The sequence below is a fragment of the Drosophila simulans genome, chromosome 4 (genome assembly GCF_016746395.2).
Source record: "Drosophila simulans strain w501 chromosome 4, Prin_Dsim_3.1, whole genome shotgun sequence".
NCBI lineage: Eukaryota > Metazoa > Arthropoda > Insecta > Diptera > Drosophilidae > Drosophila > Drosophila simulans.
The window spans coordinates 814660-833551 of NC_052524.2; the positions used below are offsets into that span (position 1 = coordinate 814660).

An 18892-nucleotide genomic window follows, 5' to 3' on the forward strand; every position below is an offset into this window, starting at 1 on the left:
ATTATTTGAAATCAGTGAATGACCCACGAAACTTCAAAAAAAAAAAGAATAAACAAACAATTTGATGGCAAATCCGCTGAACGTACTCCTGGATCTGCCACTGTCTTAGTAAAACCTCTTTTTACAATTTGGCTGTTTAAATCCTTGCATCAAGAGAAACAGTATGGAACACTTTTAAAGAACTTACCAACTCAGACACAAGAGGAATGGATTTTCTTCGAGGCCTTATGTCCGGCATACTGTCAATATTGCTATAGAATGGATTGTCACCGGGATGACCATTCGTACGTAATCCCACTTCTCCAGGACCACCTCCATTCTGGAAAAGGTATTATGTGTTACAGAAGGTTGCATATACACAAGGCGTTCCTTGCCAGTGAACAAATAAATTTTTATTATAATTTAGTATCGCATTAAAGATATACAAAGGTTATATGCCGAATGGTCCCCTTTGAGACCATTTTATGATTATAAGTAATATAAATATGTAAAGTTTTACTAAGATTTCTCTTGGATTTCAAGATTCTTCTATATGGCAGCAATACGCAATAAGCAATACGCGATAGTCGTCCGATAACGCTCATTTTGTAATTCTAACATTTTAAATAGTATATAATAAGAAACAATAGAGAATGTCATAGTCTAGTTGCCCGACTATCAGATACCCGTTACTCAGCTAATGTGAATACGAACGCGAAATTGAATCTTTTTTCTGCAATATCGATAGATATTGGGGAATAAAATGAGAAAAAAATTTAAAAATTGCCTAAAATTTTCGGCGTGACCAGTTTGGCGGCCTTAGGGCGTTAGAGTTTTTTTTGGCAAATCGATAGAAATTTACAAGACTAATGAAATTACGAAAAAATATCCAAAAGTTGTTCAAAAATGTGGGCGAGGTAGTTTTGAGCGGTTTTAGGGCGTTTGAGTGGGTCCACAAACTTGCGCTGCATCTTTGTTTCTAGAATCTGTAAGCTGAAACTTAACCTTCTAGCTTTTATAGTTCCTGACTCGGCTTTTGATCCTGATCAAGAATATATATACTTTATATAGTTGGAAACGCTTCCCTCTGTATGTTACATACTTTTCAACGAATCTGGCATACCCTACGAATAAGGGGTATATATATATATATATATATATATATATATATATTACAAACTGCCGCGCCCACACTCTTGAAAAATGTTTTCCAATTTCTTTGTTTTATTGTTTGCCTTGCCAATGTAATAATATATATATACCGTATATATATATATTTAAAATTTTTTTCGGTATACCAAAACACTTTGGCAACGCCCCTTCTTAAAATCCTTAAATCGGTTCGGAAGGGTTCTGCTTCCAAGCGGTTCACAGACCTGGTTGTTAACATGTTTGAATCTTTTATTATCTTTTATTTGGAAGATTTGTAATTGATTTAATTACGAACATTTTAAAGTATGCCTAAAATAAATTTATGTTTTTTATAATTACCTTGTCCCTGTCCTTTATCATTTCATCTTCTTTTATTTTATCTTGATTATTTTTCTCCTCGATCTTGCGCTCTTTTAAAGTTTTTAACAATTTCCACTTGCTACTGCTTAGACCTTCAGCTGTTTCATTGCCTACAGCTTGGGATCCATCCGCAAGTGAGCCTTGACTAATTAACGTTTTCGAGTCAATTTGGCTCTGCGATGGAATTGATGCACTTGTAACATTCTCCAACATGTTCGTATTATACTGAGATGTTTCCAGAGGCTGGTTTATTAAATTGTGGTCAACATCACATTGTAATAGGTACTTCCGATTCACCTTTAAAACAGGCCCTGAATTTAAATGCATGTTATTTATATTCTGGCCGTCGTCAGCCCTCAAACCGTTTTCAGTTTCGCTTATCTCAACATCGCTAAGCTCTGCCGGCGTATCTGGTCCTGATGTCTCGCTAGAAGCCTCAGATTTATTTGATATATAGTTTTCGTCTTTTTCTGCCACCGATTTCTGGGTACATTGTCCAAGGGGTGTATTACATTCATTTTCTGAATGGCATGAGGAACTAGAACTGGCTGCATTGTTAGATATATTTATTTTACGATCGCGTGTTCTTTTCTTTAACCGTCTCAATTTTCGCTGTTTGTTATAAAATAGTGTTTCCTTACCCTTATTTGCAACTAGATCTTCATTAGAATCGATTTCTGAAGCTGCAACCTGTAAATCACCATTCACATCCTGCCAAGCACTATGCATGTCGGAGACTGTCCCAAGTTTTTCATATGTTGGTTTTACAATAGAAGCACCCTCAAAAGTCGCGACAGACACTGCGTATACCTCCCTGTCTTTATTAACGCTTGGGCTTAAACTAACCACGCTTTTCAGTTCATTAAACACTTCAGACATTCGGAACTTTACACTTTCACTTGGAGAATAAATAATATCGTCTTCCCCATCATTACAGGCATCAGAATGGCGAAAACAGTCTCCTCCGTTAACATCATTTTGAAGAAGTTGTCCAATTTGTGAAAACAACGCATCATCATCGTTTTGTCCTTCGCAAGATGAAATTGCAGAAGTGTGCGCTCTTTGCTTTTCTTGCTCTTCTAACTGGCGAAGCTCATAATAAAAGTATTCATCGTCTGTATCAATGCTATCCTCCGTGCTTTGTCGACGAGAAGAAGAGAGAGTGCGAGCAGAATGCTGACTGCGGTTATCGTCATCTTCTCGCGACCCCCACCCGGGATAGTTTGGAAGGTCTAAGCACTGCTGCGTGACCCATAAAGCGCTTGTGCCATTGGCATTTAGACTGCTGTTTGTCGTTGTTGCCGTAAGGAGTGGTGTCATCGTTGGTTCGGAAGTATCTTCAATTGTCTCTAATATACTAAAGGTGGGGGCATTTACATAGTCTTTGACCGAGTTTCCCAGTAAGTTCTTATCAACATCGTCGTCAGAATGTGCTAAATTGAGTTCTTGATTGCATGCCATTTCTAAGAGAATCTTTGGCATTTCAATGGGTGAATTTTTGATATTTTCGGATTTATTGCTATTTTCATCCTCATAAGGTGGAATTTCTGTTGAGACAGCCAGTGGTAAGCGGCTTTGAATTTTTTTTAGGTCACCTACAATGGGAAATAGATTATTTGTTAGGTTGCCATTTAGCTTCTCAATTGAACCACCCAACACACTTTTAGAGTCAAAGTCACACCCATTTTTATAATTAAAATCTTCTTGTTCATCTTCTACCTCGATCGATTGATTCAACAAAATTTCTCTTGTCGATATTGAACTTTTATCGTTACCCGATGAAACGAAGTCCGGCACCTCTAATTCCGAATCCGACATGTTACAGCCGCGGCGCAGGACAAAGCTGTGCCGTTTGTACTTCTTTGCCTTTTGCATTAAACTATTCATCTTGGACGAAAGTGTTTCTTTTTTGAAACTTTTTTCGCTTGAGAAGCATTTATCGGCAGCGGAATCTAATGAAAGAGCTGAGTCCGGGCTTGATAAACGCCGCACGAATGGTGCTCCTCTCGCTCGTCCTATAAAACGTATGGGAAGCTTTTGAATTCTTTTCGATAACTGAACCGGGCTTCCGGCAAGATTGGATCGCTTGTGGGAAATAAACGGACACGAACCAGCCTGGCCACGAGGCTGTCTCTGGAGGCCTTGACTTTGCACATCACCGGGTAAAGACTGTGATCTATTAAACTTTGATACACGCTTGAGCTTTAGATTATCTGCTAACATGGTATTTAGCCTTTTCCATACCTTTGAAGGCTTTGCTGGAGATGTTCCTGGAACAATCTTTTGTTTACAATAGCTAGAAGTATTAGGAGAGTTGAACAGTGACTCTGATTCATGATCGAATTCCAGGTGACTTGAGTTCGTTTCGTGAGTAAGGACCTTTGGCTGCGCTTTAGAATAAGAACCAGAAGTATAATCAAGATAGTTCGTTGAATCTTGATTCAAAGGTGCAGATCCGAATTCCTTAATAATCCATGTTTGATCCTGTTGACCCAAACCATTGAAATCATGGCTGCTATTGTGATCGGAAATAGAGTTGGATGAGGGATAAAATACGAGTTTATCTGTCAAACAAGGACTGCACATTTGATTTTCCGATTTTCCGTTATAAATATTTCTATGATGTTCTGTGAGGCTACGCCTATCCATGCTTTTATTTTCTTTTTGTCTAACATATTCAATGTTCACACTTGTGTTTTTATTGTGTTTTGATGTGGAATTCGGTATTTGCGCAGTCAAGAGATCTGGCATAAGGTTGGATTTGAACCGTTTCGAAGAAATGTTTTGTTTATCCGGTTCATTTTGCTGGTCCCATTCCAGCATTTCGTCCACAGTGGATACTTCATTCGAATCGGAAATTTCATATTTCATATCGAAAATCGATTTATTTTCATATGCAGAGCAAATAGGTAAATTTTTAGAAAGCTCATAAATATAGTTCAGATTTTCTTCTAATATTACAAACTCAGTTTGATTAGTAGTTTGAGCTTGTTCATAACTGAGTGGGAAACTGTGAAAGTTAGAATTTTCAGCCAAAGGAAATGAATGGTATGTTTGCAATCTTTCGCTACAATTATCCAAAATATTATTACATGTAGGATCGAAGTTTTGAAGTCCAACCGACACTTGGGAGTTGGCTGACCAGCCACTCATCGACGATAGGCCCGAGTCTGATTTTCCATTTCGTTGTTGATATGTAATTTGATTAATTGCCTCATTTAAGTTAACTGTATCGGTTGGAGCTGGTGGTGGAGGACTGAGACTGGCTCGATTTGAATCCATTTGTGAATCACTTATATCAGCCAGCACTTTGTTTATTTCAGGATTTTGCAAATGGAGTAAAAAAATCATGCTATTGTGGCGTTCTAGACTCTTTTTTAAAGACTTTATATATTCATCTTCATTGTAAATATTTTTTGAGAAGCCTATAATATTATCAGTTGAGTTGGTACAACTATTATGTCTTTTATATTCAATATCTGGGTAAAAAGTTTCTCCGGAAAGTCCGCTCACAATTTCGTCTATTTTCTTTTTCCGATGTATTTCAATCTCTTGAGTTTCAAGAATTTTCAATTGTTCATCCAGATTGGAGTTATTTCTTAATAAATGTGCACTAAAACTACTATCATTAGAATTAAGAGATGGATCAAGGCTGTGAAATGTGGCCATATTTGCATGTGAATTATCTCTTTTAAAATCATCCAATGAGCTGCCAACTAATTTTTTTAGTGTGTCAATATTTTTGTTTAACTTCTTCATTACCAGAACAAACTTTTCATTCGTGTTTAAAATGCAAAGCCTTTGCAGTTCTTCAGTAACAGTTAACGGATTAAGTAAGAGCAAAGTCAACTTTTTATCAACCTGGCTAATTTTTTGAAAAAATTTTTCCTCCGACCATACAGCATTTTTTAACTGACTCATTTGCGTTGCACTCAATGATTGTAAGCCTTTAATTTTAGTTATTTCCCCCAATAAGGTCTGCATTACGTTGTTTAACATTTTTCTTATATCATCTTTTAAATAGCTGGTACTACTATAGTTGTCTGATTTATTTTGTAGAGTTTTATTTTCCGTTTCAGTTTGTTTAACACACGGATCTGAAAGATTCGAACCCAATTCTTCAATGTCTCCCTTAATCTGTGTTGATTGTGCTTGTGCAAGAATACACTTTAGTTTATTAATCATATCCATTTCGTTTGTATGATGTTTTTTTTTTCTATGCTTTCTTGATTCTTTGTTAAAATGTTGGTTTGGCTGCGTTACGATACACGTCTTTGCAGTCTGTAAAGGTTGTATATCTGTAATATCATTCTCCTTCTGATTATTTAAAACTGGGGAAGAAGTTGACTGGTTTCGGATAGATGAGATTTGGTCATGTGTGGCCTCAGACTGATGTAGCAATGCATCAACCTTAAATATCTCAGAGCTTAATTCATTGTCACGATAAGCCTCATTTAGATTTTTATAGAAAGATTCGTCTACTTCATTAATATTAGCTGGACTTTCTGTTCCTCCGGTGTCTTCAATGGGTAAAACCTGATTTCCACCCTCGCCTGTTCTAGAGGCTGCTATTCGAAAAAAACTATTACTACTAGGGCTTTCCAGTTCACAGGTTGGCCGTCTCATGTATTTATCATCTTTCTCAAAATGCGAGTTGTCACTTAAAAGTGGTTCTCTAGCCTTTACAAGATTTTTATCCTTCTTAGAACTTTTTGACAATGCACCCGAGGATGCCGAAATCTCATTTAAAACTCGACGTCCATTTAAAAATTCTTTCATTAATTCGGCACGAGCGCTATGTGCTAGAAACTGCTGCCTCTCATATAACATAAGGTCAGGGTCTGAGTAAAGTTTATTTCTTGATTCCTTGAGTGCTTCAAAATCCGATTGATTACTTTTTTGTTTTGGCTCGGAGCCTTTTTCAAACCCAAATTGTATTATCCCAATGTCTAAGCTTTTGCCATTGAATTCAATGTTTTCAAAATTTGGATGGGAATCTATTGCGCAAGCGGAATTCATAAACTCTTCGGATTCAGTAGCTTGCGTATGTTTTGTTATAAAAGTTTTTTTATGATTTTCAAAAGTAAGTTTCTTATCAAAGTCACGATTAGATGGTTGTATATCTATATCCAATGTGTCTTCCATTTCCAACGGTAGTAATTGAACTTCATCTTGATATAAGGGTACTTTCATTCTTTCGATATCTACTTCTTGCAGTTCTTGTTTTGATGCGCCGATAAGATCTACAAGATTTCCAACGACAGACTGCTGTTCTATTGATATGTTTTCAAGCTTCTCCAAACGAATCCAAATCTTTCCGTACTCCGTAGAAAGCAAATCCAATGCACGCCAAGCAAACTTTAGCTCTGTCTCGAGTAAACTGATCCTTGTTGCAATTTTATCCATATAATCGGAGATAATGTAGTCAGAGTGTTGCTCCGAATTGTAGATCTGACACAACTGTTGTTCACTTTTAATCGATATCATACTTTCATTAGTATTTGTGCTTGGATAACTTAAATAAGAGAAATCCAATCCAATGGGCGACTTACTCATCGGTGGTTGCATTTGCGGCATTTGAGTTTGGGCAAGGTTAAAATCCATGTTGTGTTGGATAGAATTAAGGTGCTTTTGGTTTGAGAGCGGAGCTTTTACTGATCCGGCAGCAGAAGAGCTCAATAGTGACGACGCATAAATCGTTGATTGTTGCTGAAGTCGTAACTGCTCCTTTATTTTAATCTGGCTTTTGAGGGCATTTTCTGCAAAGATAAGCTTTTCCTGGGTGTTTATCATTAGTTCCTTTTTAAGCAACTGACTTTTTTTTTCCGGATTCCCGGTCACTTGCAGCTGAGATGTGTTCATCATACCGTTGTTTAGGACCGATTTTAAATCGATGGATTAGTTTTATTTTTACCTAAATAATTTTGTTTTAAAATATGTTTTAATGCTCTGTGTGGAATACATACGTTTATTCCAATAGCCAATTTCGTCTGAAATACTGAATTTTTATATACATATGTACCTAAAGCAGCGTTAAGTGGTTGATGAAAAAAAAATAAATACACATAACTATTAAAATTAGGTTCTTGTGTATTTCAAAACGTATTTAGATAAAACACGATTTAAATTTAACTAAGCACACTCAAAGTAATTAAAAAGGCTTTTTAAACATTAAATATTAATGTTGTAACAAAAAAAAACATGTCTGTAATTACATGAAATTTACTTCAACTAGAAATTTTTGCAATAAAATAAGTAGCACCAAGGTTGCCTAAAAATTTGTATATTTTTCAATTATGTTTGTATCTTCTTAAAGGGGATCCTAAAATGGATTCGTTTACTAATTATTTGGTATCTGCGATTCCAGCTTTTTTTTCTTTTTTATAAAAACACAACTGTTTTATAGTCTTTCTTTGCACAAAATTATGTATATGCAATTTTTAAATAAAAAGGTCTAAGCTTTTTTAACTGCCTTTCTTGATATAGACTGTATAAAACCACTACGAACAATTATTTGTGCTCTGCTGAGAAGTAAAAAAACGTTGAAATGCACACTCCAATTTATTAAATTCTTTGTTGCGCCTAGCTCCGTTTTCATGAAGCTACCAGCAAGTAAGCTTTGCGCGGATGACAGTTACACACTTAGAACTTTAGTTTTTAGTACACCATTGAAAAGCTTATGTATACAGAAAAAAGTCAAGTGTGGGTAAGATAGGAAAAATGTAAGAGAATATTTTTTCTATCTATTGCGCATGCCCTAACAAACAGTTCACTGACAAACATGACAAACGCTCTTAAAGTTTTTGTAATGAACGGAATTTGAACCTTTTTTAATAATGTCACATTAATTGACCGCTTACAGAATTGTAAACGGTAAGCAGGTTTTCAGAATAATAACAACGAACGGTTTTGTTAAGAGTTGCCTTTAAATATGTGAAATAAAGACCATTCAAATTAAAAGCTTTAGTCGTACTCACTAATCAATGCGGGTCATGAAACAAACTTAAGCTGTACCACTTTAGCTTTAACTTAGCCAAAAACTTCAGAACACCTGAGACTATAAACTTTTGCTACATTGAACTTTTGTCATTGAAAAACAAGATCATTGGTCAGTACAATATATACTTATATTTTTGTACAAATACATTCGTAAAACCAAGCGGACTATTAACCGGAGAGCGAAATTATTTTGAAAATAAACCGGAAGGGGCCGCTTCAATAATTGCGGTGTTGTGTTTTTGTAATTACATATAGGGCGCGACTAGTTAGTAATACAGAACAAGCCTGCGTTTCGAGAATCGGCTTGCTTAACTTTAAAACTTATAAGTTCCCGTGATCTCAACGTTCATGGTACGGACGGACAAATACATGGTTAGACTCTGCTAGTTATCCTGATCAAGAATATATATATGGTCGAAAACATTTTCTTCTACATGTTACATACTCTTTAACGAATCTAGTAACCATTTGATACGGGGAAAATTGTTTTTTAAAAAACAAAATTTTCTTAATGAAACCTTTTCAACAAGCCAACCGTTTCGCACACTGTAACCTTAACAGTTGTTATGATTCGCCCTAGAACCGAACCAAAGGCAATAAGAATCCGTTTACAACCCTGAAGAAAATTAATTTTTTCCACAATTGTTCCCCACTGTACCATAGATGATTTCGCCCAAAAGTCAGAAAAACTAAAGTAATTAGTATTTTACAGCACAGACTTACATGAAGAGTCTTCTCCTGGCACTTTAAAAGGTTGCTTAGTTTACGGGTTCGATCGGTAATAGATTGAATTCTTTTATCAACATTATGTGGGTGTTTCTGACTCCATAAATTGGACATAAAAGATGACGGTTTACAGTTTAACTGCACATAAACAAAATGCATCGAACTTTTGATGTTAACCAGTCACTTAACTCAAGCGAAATATATATTCGCCGAGGGCCTCACGTAATAAGCGGACTTAAATTATTAGTCGAATACCAGAATACCTGGTACAGTAAAACTTTTTTTGAGGAAGACGTATCTATTTTTTTAATAATTTTGCGCAGACAGAATTCAATAGACTGTTTACAGTACTGACTTGAATCCAAATGCTGAATTTCACCCATCGTGTATTATCGTTAAAATTAAGTTTTTTTGTTCTACCGCGTAAGTACGCTAGCTCGTATTTCTACAAATGCGGGCAAAAACATTTATATTTCCCATTCAAGTATTGGTTGCCCGCATTTAAAACAATTTTACCCCTTAAAACAAACCATAGCTGATTACGGAGGTCGGCTCAGTCTGCTACCATCGGAACATGATAACATACATTATACACCCCCTTACAATTAAACCTTATTTTGTGTCAGTGACATGTTTTTAGAAAACCACTTGACAGACAACGAACTACTGATATTTTAAGAATATATTTCAACAATGCTTTCTAAGTGCTTTTTAAATTAGCTGAACGTTAAAAATATGTAACAGCGAGAGTTTGATATAAAGTATACATATTCTTGATCACAAATATCTTAAACGCCATATAAGCCAGATAGTTGAGATTTAGTATGCAGATTTTTCAGATGCCTAACTTTGCAAGATTGTTTTAACTATCAGATATCCGTTACTCAATTTCATAATTTTCTGGATATCGGTAGATATGGGGTAATAAAATCAGAAACAATTCGAAAGTGTGGGCGTGGCAGTCCTGGGCGGCTTGTGGGCGTCAGGATAGGCGTAACAACAAACTTGCGCTGCGTGTATGTCTCTAGAATCTGTATGCTTAATTTCAGCCTTCTAACTTGTATATTGCCTGAGATCTCGACGAACATACGAACGGACAGACGGATGGACAGGGCCTGATCGACTATTGATCCTATGGTCGGAAACGCTTCCTTTCCCACCCTAGAAAGTATATATATCATACAATTGCCAAAAACTGTTAAAAATATTAACATTTTTGTTACCTGTTTTGTAAATTCAGCGTCGTCTTTGGTTTCTATTCAATAATTTTATCATTATAAACTAGTATTTAAATTGTTACTACAATTTTTTTTTGAGAATTTACGAAAAACTCAAGCAAACCCACAAACTGATAAAACCTTCACGCCTATACTATTGAAAAATATGTTGAGTTTCATAAATTGCATCGTCCGTGCGTTAAATGCACATATCAAAAAAATTACATTACACTTAAATGATAATATGTTTATAGGTATGGATAATCGGACCGAAAGTTTTAAACGATAATTTATAATTTACGCTGCCCCTACTTTCATTAAGGGCAGGTATTTAATAGTCGAGACACTCAACAACAACTATATTATATTAAATATTAAAAAATGTTTATTACAAACTTACATTAAGCTGCATAATTATTTTATTGTACGCCCAATGCCATCGTTGCCGAGCTGTAATTTCCGTTTGGCGTAACACCTGCATGTGTCCACCTACGACTTCTTCAGTTTCTCCTCTTAAGAGTGTTTTTTTTTTTTGTGATATTAGTTTACTTAATTCAGTAAGATCAGAAAGGTGATCGTTTAAGTTTTCATCTTCTTCGTCTACGCCTGGGCACATTTTTTCTGTGCTAAGGCGCGTAAGTTTTTTGGTGGATTCACCAATAACAGTGTCAAGCTTTTGAAGGGAATTGTTATTCGGTGTAAAAAAGTCACTCTTCCTGTTGAGCGAAGAAAACGAAGCTTCTACATTCGAGTCCACCTTTATATTTGGACCTTCAATAGGACCAACGCTTCCACTGGAGCTTCCCTCTAGGTAATTTCCGCTATCGTCATCGCTGTGGTAGTTGTCGTACATAAAGTCATCGTCTTGTCCTACGTCAATGAAATCTAATGATGGTGGCTGTATTTTTGATATTTTGGCCTGCTTCAGATATTTCTTGTTTTTCGGCTGATTATGTTGCTCTTGCTCCCTCTGCTGCTCGAGATACTTATATTCATCCTCCTCGTTAAAGTAATCCTCTCGGTAGTCATAGCCATTATTGACTTGTTCATAAAAACCGTTTGGCTGAATCGACGGTGTCGTTTGCTGAAGATCCATGTAGTAATCTTCCTGCTCACTATAAATGCTATAGCTAGGTACTTTTCCGGTTGATGTACTGACATCTAATTCATCTGTATCTGATTCATCGTCATATACCTCCGTCGGCATCTGTTTAACAAGTAACGCCGATTTACCATTGACGGTAGGAAGTTTTTTGCCGGTCGCTAGCGTAACAATCGGGAGTATGTTTGAATCAATTACTTGAGGTTGCCCAGGAATCACCGCGTCTTCTTTAAATTGGCTTTGATTGCCATTCGTATGGTAATCTGCGTATGGCCTATGATCGGCATATGTACTAAATTCATGCATTTTCATATTACTATTATCATAAACACCGCCAGTATTTGCGTAATGGCTTGATAGAGGCTCTACATTGGGCAGTTGATATCCATATTCTGAATCAAATTCTACTGAACTTGAATTTCTTTTAATCTCATTAGGTGAGGATACACTAGGCAACACAAGGACGTTGTTCGTTGTCGGTACGATTGTTGGCTTTTGTGCAACGACCGATGCCACAGACGACGCACTTTGATTGACTGCTTGCGTTGCTGATTGCACGGCTGCAGCGGCTTTTCCAAAAATTGATCCAAACATGCCAACAGTACTTGCTTTTTTCGTCGCAGGGTCATGAAAAGGCACTGTTTTATTTTTTGTATTTGCCTTTTCTATGCCATTATTTGGTACCTTTTGGGTCTTATTATACGAGTTAACACTGTCGATTTGCTCATTGCTTGATACCTGACACGAATAAGAATTTTCTATTAAGCCAAACTCAGATTCACTGTAGAGCATCCCTATATTCACAATTTCGTCGGTTAAAATCATCTCATCAAAGCTATTATCGTAATTGTCACAAACATTTCTGACTAAAATCGAACTATTTTCTCCCATTTCATCATAGTATGAATTCGATTTCGTTGACTTGTTGTGGACTGTAGCCGAATATAAATTTTCCTCTCCATTTTTTTGAGTACAAGATGGAGATGTCGTAGGTATATAATTACTGTTATCACTAGAAACATTTTCAGGTGAAATCAATATTAAGGTAGGGTTCGTTTCTGATCCTGTTTGTTTGATAGAGGTTGAACTTGTACTAGTTAGCAATCCACCGACACTTGGTACAATCTTTGATGCTAAGTTAAAGCTAAAACCTCTTTTTGAACTGGGATTTGTTTGACTGACTTCAACTGTTGAACTGACACCACTAAAAACGCCGTCTAGCCCTTCTTTTAAGCCCTTTGAAATTCCGTCTAGAACACTACTTGCTGCGGATGCGACTACACTTGCTTTTTGTTGTGCCTGAGATGGCTTATAATAACCGCATTCTCCTGAGCTCAAATTCTGATTCATGTCTATTGTATCTACGGTCTTATTAAAACTGACTTCAATTAAAGTGTTATCGCTTGGGAAATTGTATAAACCGTCTTCTGGGGCAACATGGTCAACAAATGCCGTCAGTTCTTTTATGTCAACATTAAAGCTGTCGTAAAATGTATCATCGAACGCTACATCATTACTAACTATTGATTCCGTCCCTGGCAATAATTTTGAGCAATTCAATGGGTTTTCTGAACTTACTAAGGTTTTTGGTGAATCTACGGTTTCAACATTTGATAGACTGTCCAGCTTTTCGACCCTTTGATATTCCTTGTTCTCAATTGAAATACTAGGCACACTATATGGATCAAATGATTCACTGGAATAAGAAGGTAACGGTAGACTACTTTTACTTGCTACATCCACCTGGTTGTAGGAATTTAAATTGTCAGCGTTGGTAAGAGTATTATTGATTACATTAAAGGAGTCGCTTTGAGTAACAGTAACATTTTCAGAAATATCCATAATGAGTTGCGGCAATTCTGGTAACTCAAATTGTTTCATATAATCCGCGTAGGATAATATTGGAGCTATTGATGGCGGTGACTTTAAGTTAGACGGCGACGGTGAAGAAGTTTGTCTCTCAGATACTGACACCGTTTCAAAATTGTTGACGTTAACAGTAGTGGTGAACGCGCTGTCGGGAGGAGAGCTTTTCCTTAAATTTAAATTATCGGATGTGCCATTAGAACAAATGAAAAGAGGAGGAGTGGAACATTTTAATGGTGTCATTAATAATTCAGACTGATCCGTGCCAGCGTTGACATTAAGTAAAATATTTAAACTTGATTCAACGCTTAATGGTTGAATATTAACGCAAGTACTCGTCCAATTGTTAGAATATGATGCGAATTCGTCATCTGATGTTATATTCAATGGCGTTGTACTGGCAGCATTGGTGATATGGCTTTTTTTTTCTCCGGACCAAATAGGTTTATTTAATGTATAAGGCTTCAGATACTCAGATATGTTAAATAAGGCTGATTCGGGCCCGCTATATGGATCGGCTAAGTTTTCACTTTCTGGAATCGTTTCGATAAAAGAGTCATCTGGTTCTCGTTCAATATCGGATCGTGCTGGATCGATTTCAGGTAAGCTTGGAAGCGCCACAGGCGGACAGGGACTTTGTTTTGATTGTATTGGCGATAATGGGGTCCATTTTGGCGAGGGGTCTGCTCCGACAGACTTGTCCGAAAATACTATATTTGGTTCTTTACTATCATACACATAAAGGGCATTATGTCTGGCTCCAATAAAATCTGTTCTAACCAGATATGAGGTGGTTTCTGTATCTTTTGTTATTGCTGTTGGTGGCGTTGGAGAAGATGCCGATTTATGGTCCAACGAATCAAATGGTAATGCATCTGTGGCAGGAAGGGTCGCCCAATTCGAATTGAGACTTGTATGATCATTGGACTCAGATAATGATATTGGCAGCCTAGGTAGTTGCTTTGGGCGATGATTCTTCTCTGGTAAGGGATCTGAAGTATATGATGAACTTAATGCATCGGTGGCTATGGTGATTGGATGACGAGATGATTTATACAGTGGCGATGGTAAAACCTTTGGCAATTTTCTAGTCTTTGTTATTGCGGTCACAGCAGGTGATGGGAAACTTGTGACGCTACCAGAGTCACCTGTATTGACAATTACTCCACAAGGTTCCGTCGCCAAACATCTGTCTAAGTCTCTTGCAGCGGCATTGGTACTGACGGTGTTTCCTATTATAGAGTCTGTTTGGATTTCAGTAGATTTCTTAGATTGCTTTGAGTGAACTGGGATTCTAATCTCACCAGATGCTATCACAGAAGCTGTAGTCATCGCCATCATTAACGAAATTTTCCTCTGCATTTGCCTCTTTAGTTGTGTATTATTGCTCGGCGGTGTGTCGCTGTATGTTGAAAGATTGTCGGTATTGTAACAACATTCTTGGTAATTACTGTAATCTAACGGCAACATGGATGTGTATGGCCTTTGCATTTTTTCATAAACCTCATATGTACTAGATCCAGAACCCATCGCATCTGTTTGATCTGTGCTGAAGCCGCGTCCATCCCTCTGATCCGCGTCTGCATTAAATCCAATTATATTTTGACCTAAATAAAAGGTAGACCGCAGGGATTGCGGTAAAACCCGCAATGGTGCCGCTGACACAGCATTGTCTAGAAATGTCGGCGAGTAGGCACAACCAGCATATCCATTGAGATGATCGCCAAGGATATTCTGGTAGTCACTAGGCGAAAGATGACCGACGAAGTCGTGTGCTTTGGCCATGCAGACACCATAGCTGTGGTCTATTTTTATGCACATACCTTTTGTTTTAAACTTTACATCCATTTGAGGGGCCCATTCGTTTGAAGAACCCCTTCCATTTTTAATGTTTGGCAGCTTAGGCAATAATTTCGATGAGGTACAATTTAGATTATTATGTTTTAACCCATATTGATCTGCAACAACTGAAGTGTTTTCGTTCCAATTGTCAACAGAATCCTCTTCCGGATCACACTGGATATCAGCTCCATAACATTCTAAATAGTCGTAGTCATAACTATTGTTGCTGTTGTCTACGGTTGTAGGTACTGTATCACTGTTTAGGTGGCTCACACGACTGTATTCTTCTGGTCCTTGATTGCTTAAAGCATATGACTCACTGAAATATTCTCTGCTAGTCGTCTGTGTGTCGTAAGAAATTTGACTGTAAGATATTCGGCTGTTGTCGGAGGATAAGGCACCGTTTTGGGTGTTATGAAAGTAATCATGCCTTGCGTAGTGCTGAAAAATAAAGCATATTATATAAAACCAACTCCTTGTGAACTAAATACTCACCGTCATGTTTTACGGTGTTATTATCCCGCACTGCTATCTGAAAACTTTATCTTCTACGTGATAATCCTTAAAAGTCATGCAGTCATGCTGTGACATTGTAGCGTCGGCCGAGCATCACCAAACAGTCAAAAGTAGCTTAAATATTTAAAAAAATTTATTTTATTTATTATTCTCTTTCTTAATACATAATTAAATTAGAGATTATAATTTTTATTTCATATTGGCTTTGCACATTAATTTTGCGAAAGGCTACATTGATGGTCATTTTTTGATTCTAAAGGAAATCTTCATTATATTTCCAAATCAATACATAAAAGAAAGCTAATGTCAAGTACTTTGACCTTCTGCGAACTTGCACAAGTTATCAAATTCTCCGTAGGGAAAGGACTTCTTCGTATTATTTATTAAACATCCGTTAATTTATCTACAAAAACGTATTTTTAATACAACTACATCGTCACAAAACAACCGATTTTTTTACAACATATACATAAAAACGAACTCAGAAAAATGATTTCACCTGCATTTCAGTTTAAAAGCATAAACAATTGATGTTGAAAAACATGGATATTTTCCAGCTCTATTTAATACAATGAAACTGTTTGTTATTGAATAGATGTTAGCCAAAATGAAATGACAGATACTGAGAATAGCAGAAAGGCAGACAGGACCGAATATTTTTCCATCCGAACAATGATCCTGATAAACAATTTGTATGTACGTTTCATATAGTCAGATACAACGGTTATGAACTTATTTCATCCAAACAAAAAATCTCAATTTGCTATTGCCTACACGATAAATTTTTTGAAAGGTGTAATGTATGCTTTAGCAATTGTTAAATCATAAAATATAAACAACTCGGAAGGAGTAATTAGTTGAAGTTGAACCTTGGAACAATATGGCATTAATATGTATGCTCATTGCGCTCATTTCACACATTTAAGAATATAATGCTTTTAAATGTTTTTAGACCAACCACCATATGTTAACATTTTTAATAGCAAAAAATACTTTTTTACCAGTTAAAACTTTTTAGTTGATAGGTCACTTTATTTTGCTTTATTTATACACATATATTTCCTTCTAAGGTGCCCCACAGTAGTGCCACATTTTATTAAAGGTAAGTATGCAAAACTGCAGTATTTTAAACTATTCCAATTTCTTTTATTAGTCACTTAAAACGCCTCTAATTTAGTACGCAGTGAATGAAAAATGGTTATTTTGTATTGTATAATTCCAGTTCCATAAAATTCACAGAGCATGCGCAAATCAAAGAGAGGATAACACACCAAGGGAACCCATTCCCGTGGTGAAATATGTTAAACAAGATAAATATGTGAATATAATATATTATCGAAAAATATAAATTTAAAAATATATGTATTTTGCATCTTTTTTGATGTTTGATATATAAGATTATCCCAAATCTTCCTTGTTACACGTATCATTCTGTTAGAAATGAAAACTGCTTCTCCTGCATTAGATAAGGCCTGTGTAGGACCATGTATCCCCAATTTCCTGATGTGAGTTTACTCAAATGTACATACACTATACATACGCTATTAGCTAAGATCATTAGCTAATCACATTATTCAACAAGCTTTTATTATATTTAATGTCCTCCATAGAAAAACGACAAGTCGGTTTAAGTATAGCTTCAGAGCACGATAAGAATATAATCTTAAGAGTAATCAATTGTATCAATTGTATGCACTCTTTTTAAGTATTCCATTTGTGTTGTCACCATAAGTTAAAAAAATGTTTGGCATACCAATAGCAATAATATAATGAAAAAAATTCCAACACATGTTTCAAAACTGTGGGCACGTAATTTTTGGGCGGTTTGTTTGCGTTACAGTGAAGTGGAAACATGAACGAACAAACTCGCGCTGTACCTACTCTGGAATCTGCATACTTAATCTGAATATTGTAGCTGTCAGGCCACTTGCAATTCCTAATTCATTTTTTATATGCTGCCAACTTTGGAGACACAATTTAGTTATACGGCACGTCAGCTCCCGAGATCTCTCGTGTACCCCGCACCTACACCTTTGGCTCAGCGTTCAGCTGATGACTTGAGTCGCTCTTTAGCATTCGCTTTCGTTATCTTGGACAAATCGCATCGATTCAAAATCTCGTTTTCTAAAACCAATAAAAACATATCGTTAGAAATCTCTAATTAAACCTCGTCTTTTAATTGCTCAAAAACAGCTAATAAAAAAACTTATTTGCTCAACATTTGCTGATGACGACACAATAAATAGTGCAAATCTTGCAAACACTTCAATTTATTCGCTACTGTTGTTGAGTTGCGTTGATGAACAACACGACATTTCTGTCTGCAACATTCAGACAAATTAAACGCAGTGAACGTTGAAAATAACTTCGTTGGTTACGCAAGATTGCATGTACATAAACAGTTATAATTGTAAAAATACTAATAAAGGAAGCGGCCGCTAATTCTTCTTTGCACTTATCTTCCCGCTTAAGCCGAGTTCCGAGTCGCTGTTTCTTCCGTTTTGAAGTGCAGGGCTTCCGCAATGTATATTTCGTTTAATGAGAGAGAACTTAATTCGGATGAAATCGAAAGTGATTTTGCTGAGAGATTTGTTGACACTTTCGAAAATCCTATATTTGCGCAAAGATCTTAAAGCGCGCCTCGCAAATGCACTTCCAATCAACTTTTGCTAACGGCATTTCTTCGTATGATTGTGGCCACCAGCAGCGTTTACTCAGGAGTAGGGCACCGACGCTGCCCCCTCTTGAGCTTCCAAAATTCGATGGAGGCAATGCTAACCTGGTCAACATGGTTCCACCCGCCAGCACGCGGTCAGGGACAGGGTGCCAGTGACGCACTGTAAAGCGGTTAACGGGAGCAAATATCGCAGGTCAACAGAATAAGCTCCTCAGGACCAGGCCAACAGAATAGGATGCCCGGGATACCGTCCCTGCAGCAGCAATCGCAACAAGTAGGAGTTCAGCAACCACCGCCGCAACAGGCATCCCACGGCACCGTTCCACCTCTAGGATTGCCACAAGTGGGACCCGGTGGAATAGTTAAACCACCTTAGACCATGCCACCTTCACAGTGTGTGAATCAACAAGTGGGCCAGGGGCCACTTAGCGGCATGATGTCTCAAAAGCCACCGCC

At 36.8% G+C, this 18892-nt stretch overlaps 1 protein-coding gene across 12 annotated transcripts in view; it reads right to left on the bottom strand.

The window, feature by feature from the left end:
* The window catches only part of LOC6724731 (protein unc-13 homolog A), a 32876-nt gene extending 15872 nt beyond the window's left edge, over nt 1-17004 (bottom strand). For 3 of the 12 annotated variants that reach the window (XM_016180556.3, XM_016180555.3, XM_016180562.3), the window contains exons 1-4: nt 16761-16970; nt 15739-15873; nt 10834-15684; nt 188-319 (exon numbers count right to left, since the gene is read on the bottom strand). In XM_016180556.3, coding sequence (XP_016037374.1) covers nt 188-319; nt 10834-15684; nt 15739-15744 — 4989 coding nt within the window. In that variant the 5' untranslated portion in view covers nt 15745-15873; nt 16761-16970. Of the gene's footprint in view, nt 1-187; nt 320-1470; nt 7406-7454; nt 7514-7999; nt 8151-10833; nt 15685-15738; nt 15874-16760 lie in introns of those variants that run through there. The other 9 variants (XM_016180559.3, XM_016180552.3, XM_016180560.3 and 6 more) reach the window with 7 other exon arrangements.
* Between the last annotated feature and the right edge of the window lie 1888 nt (nt 17005-18892).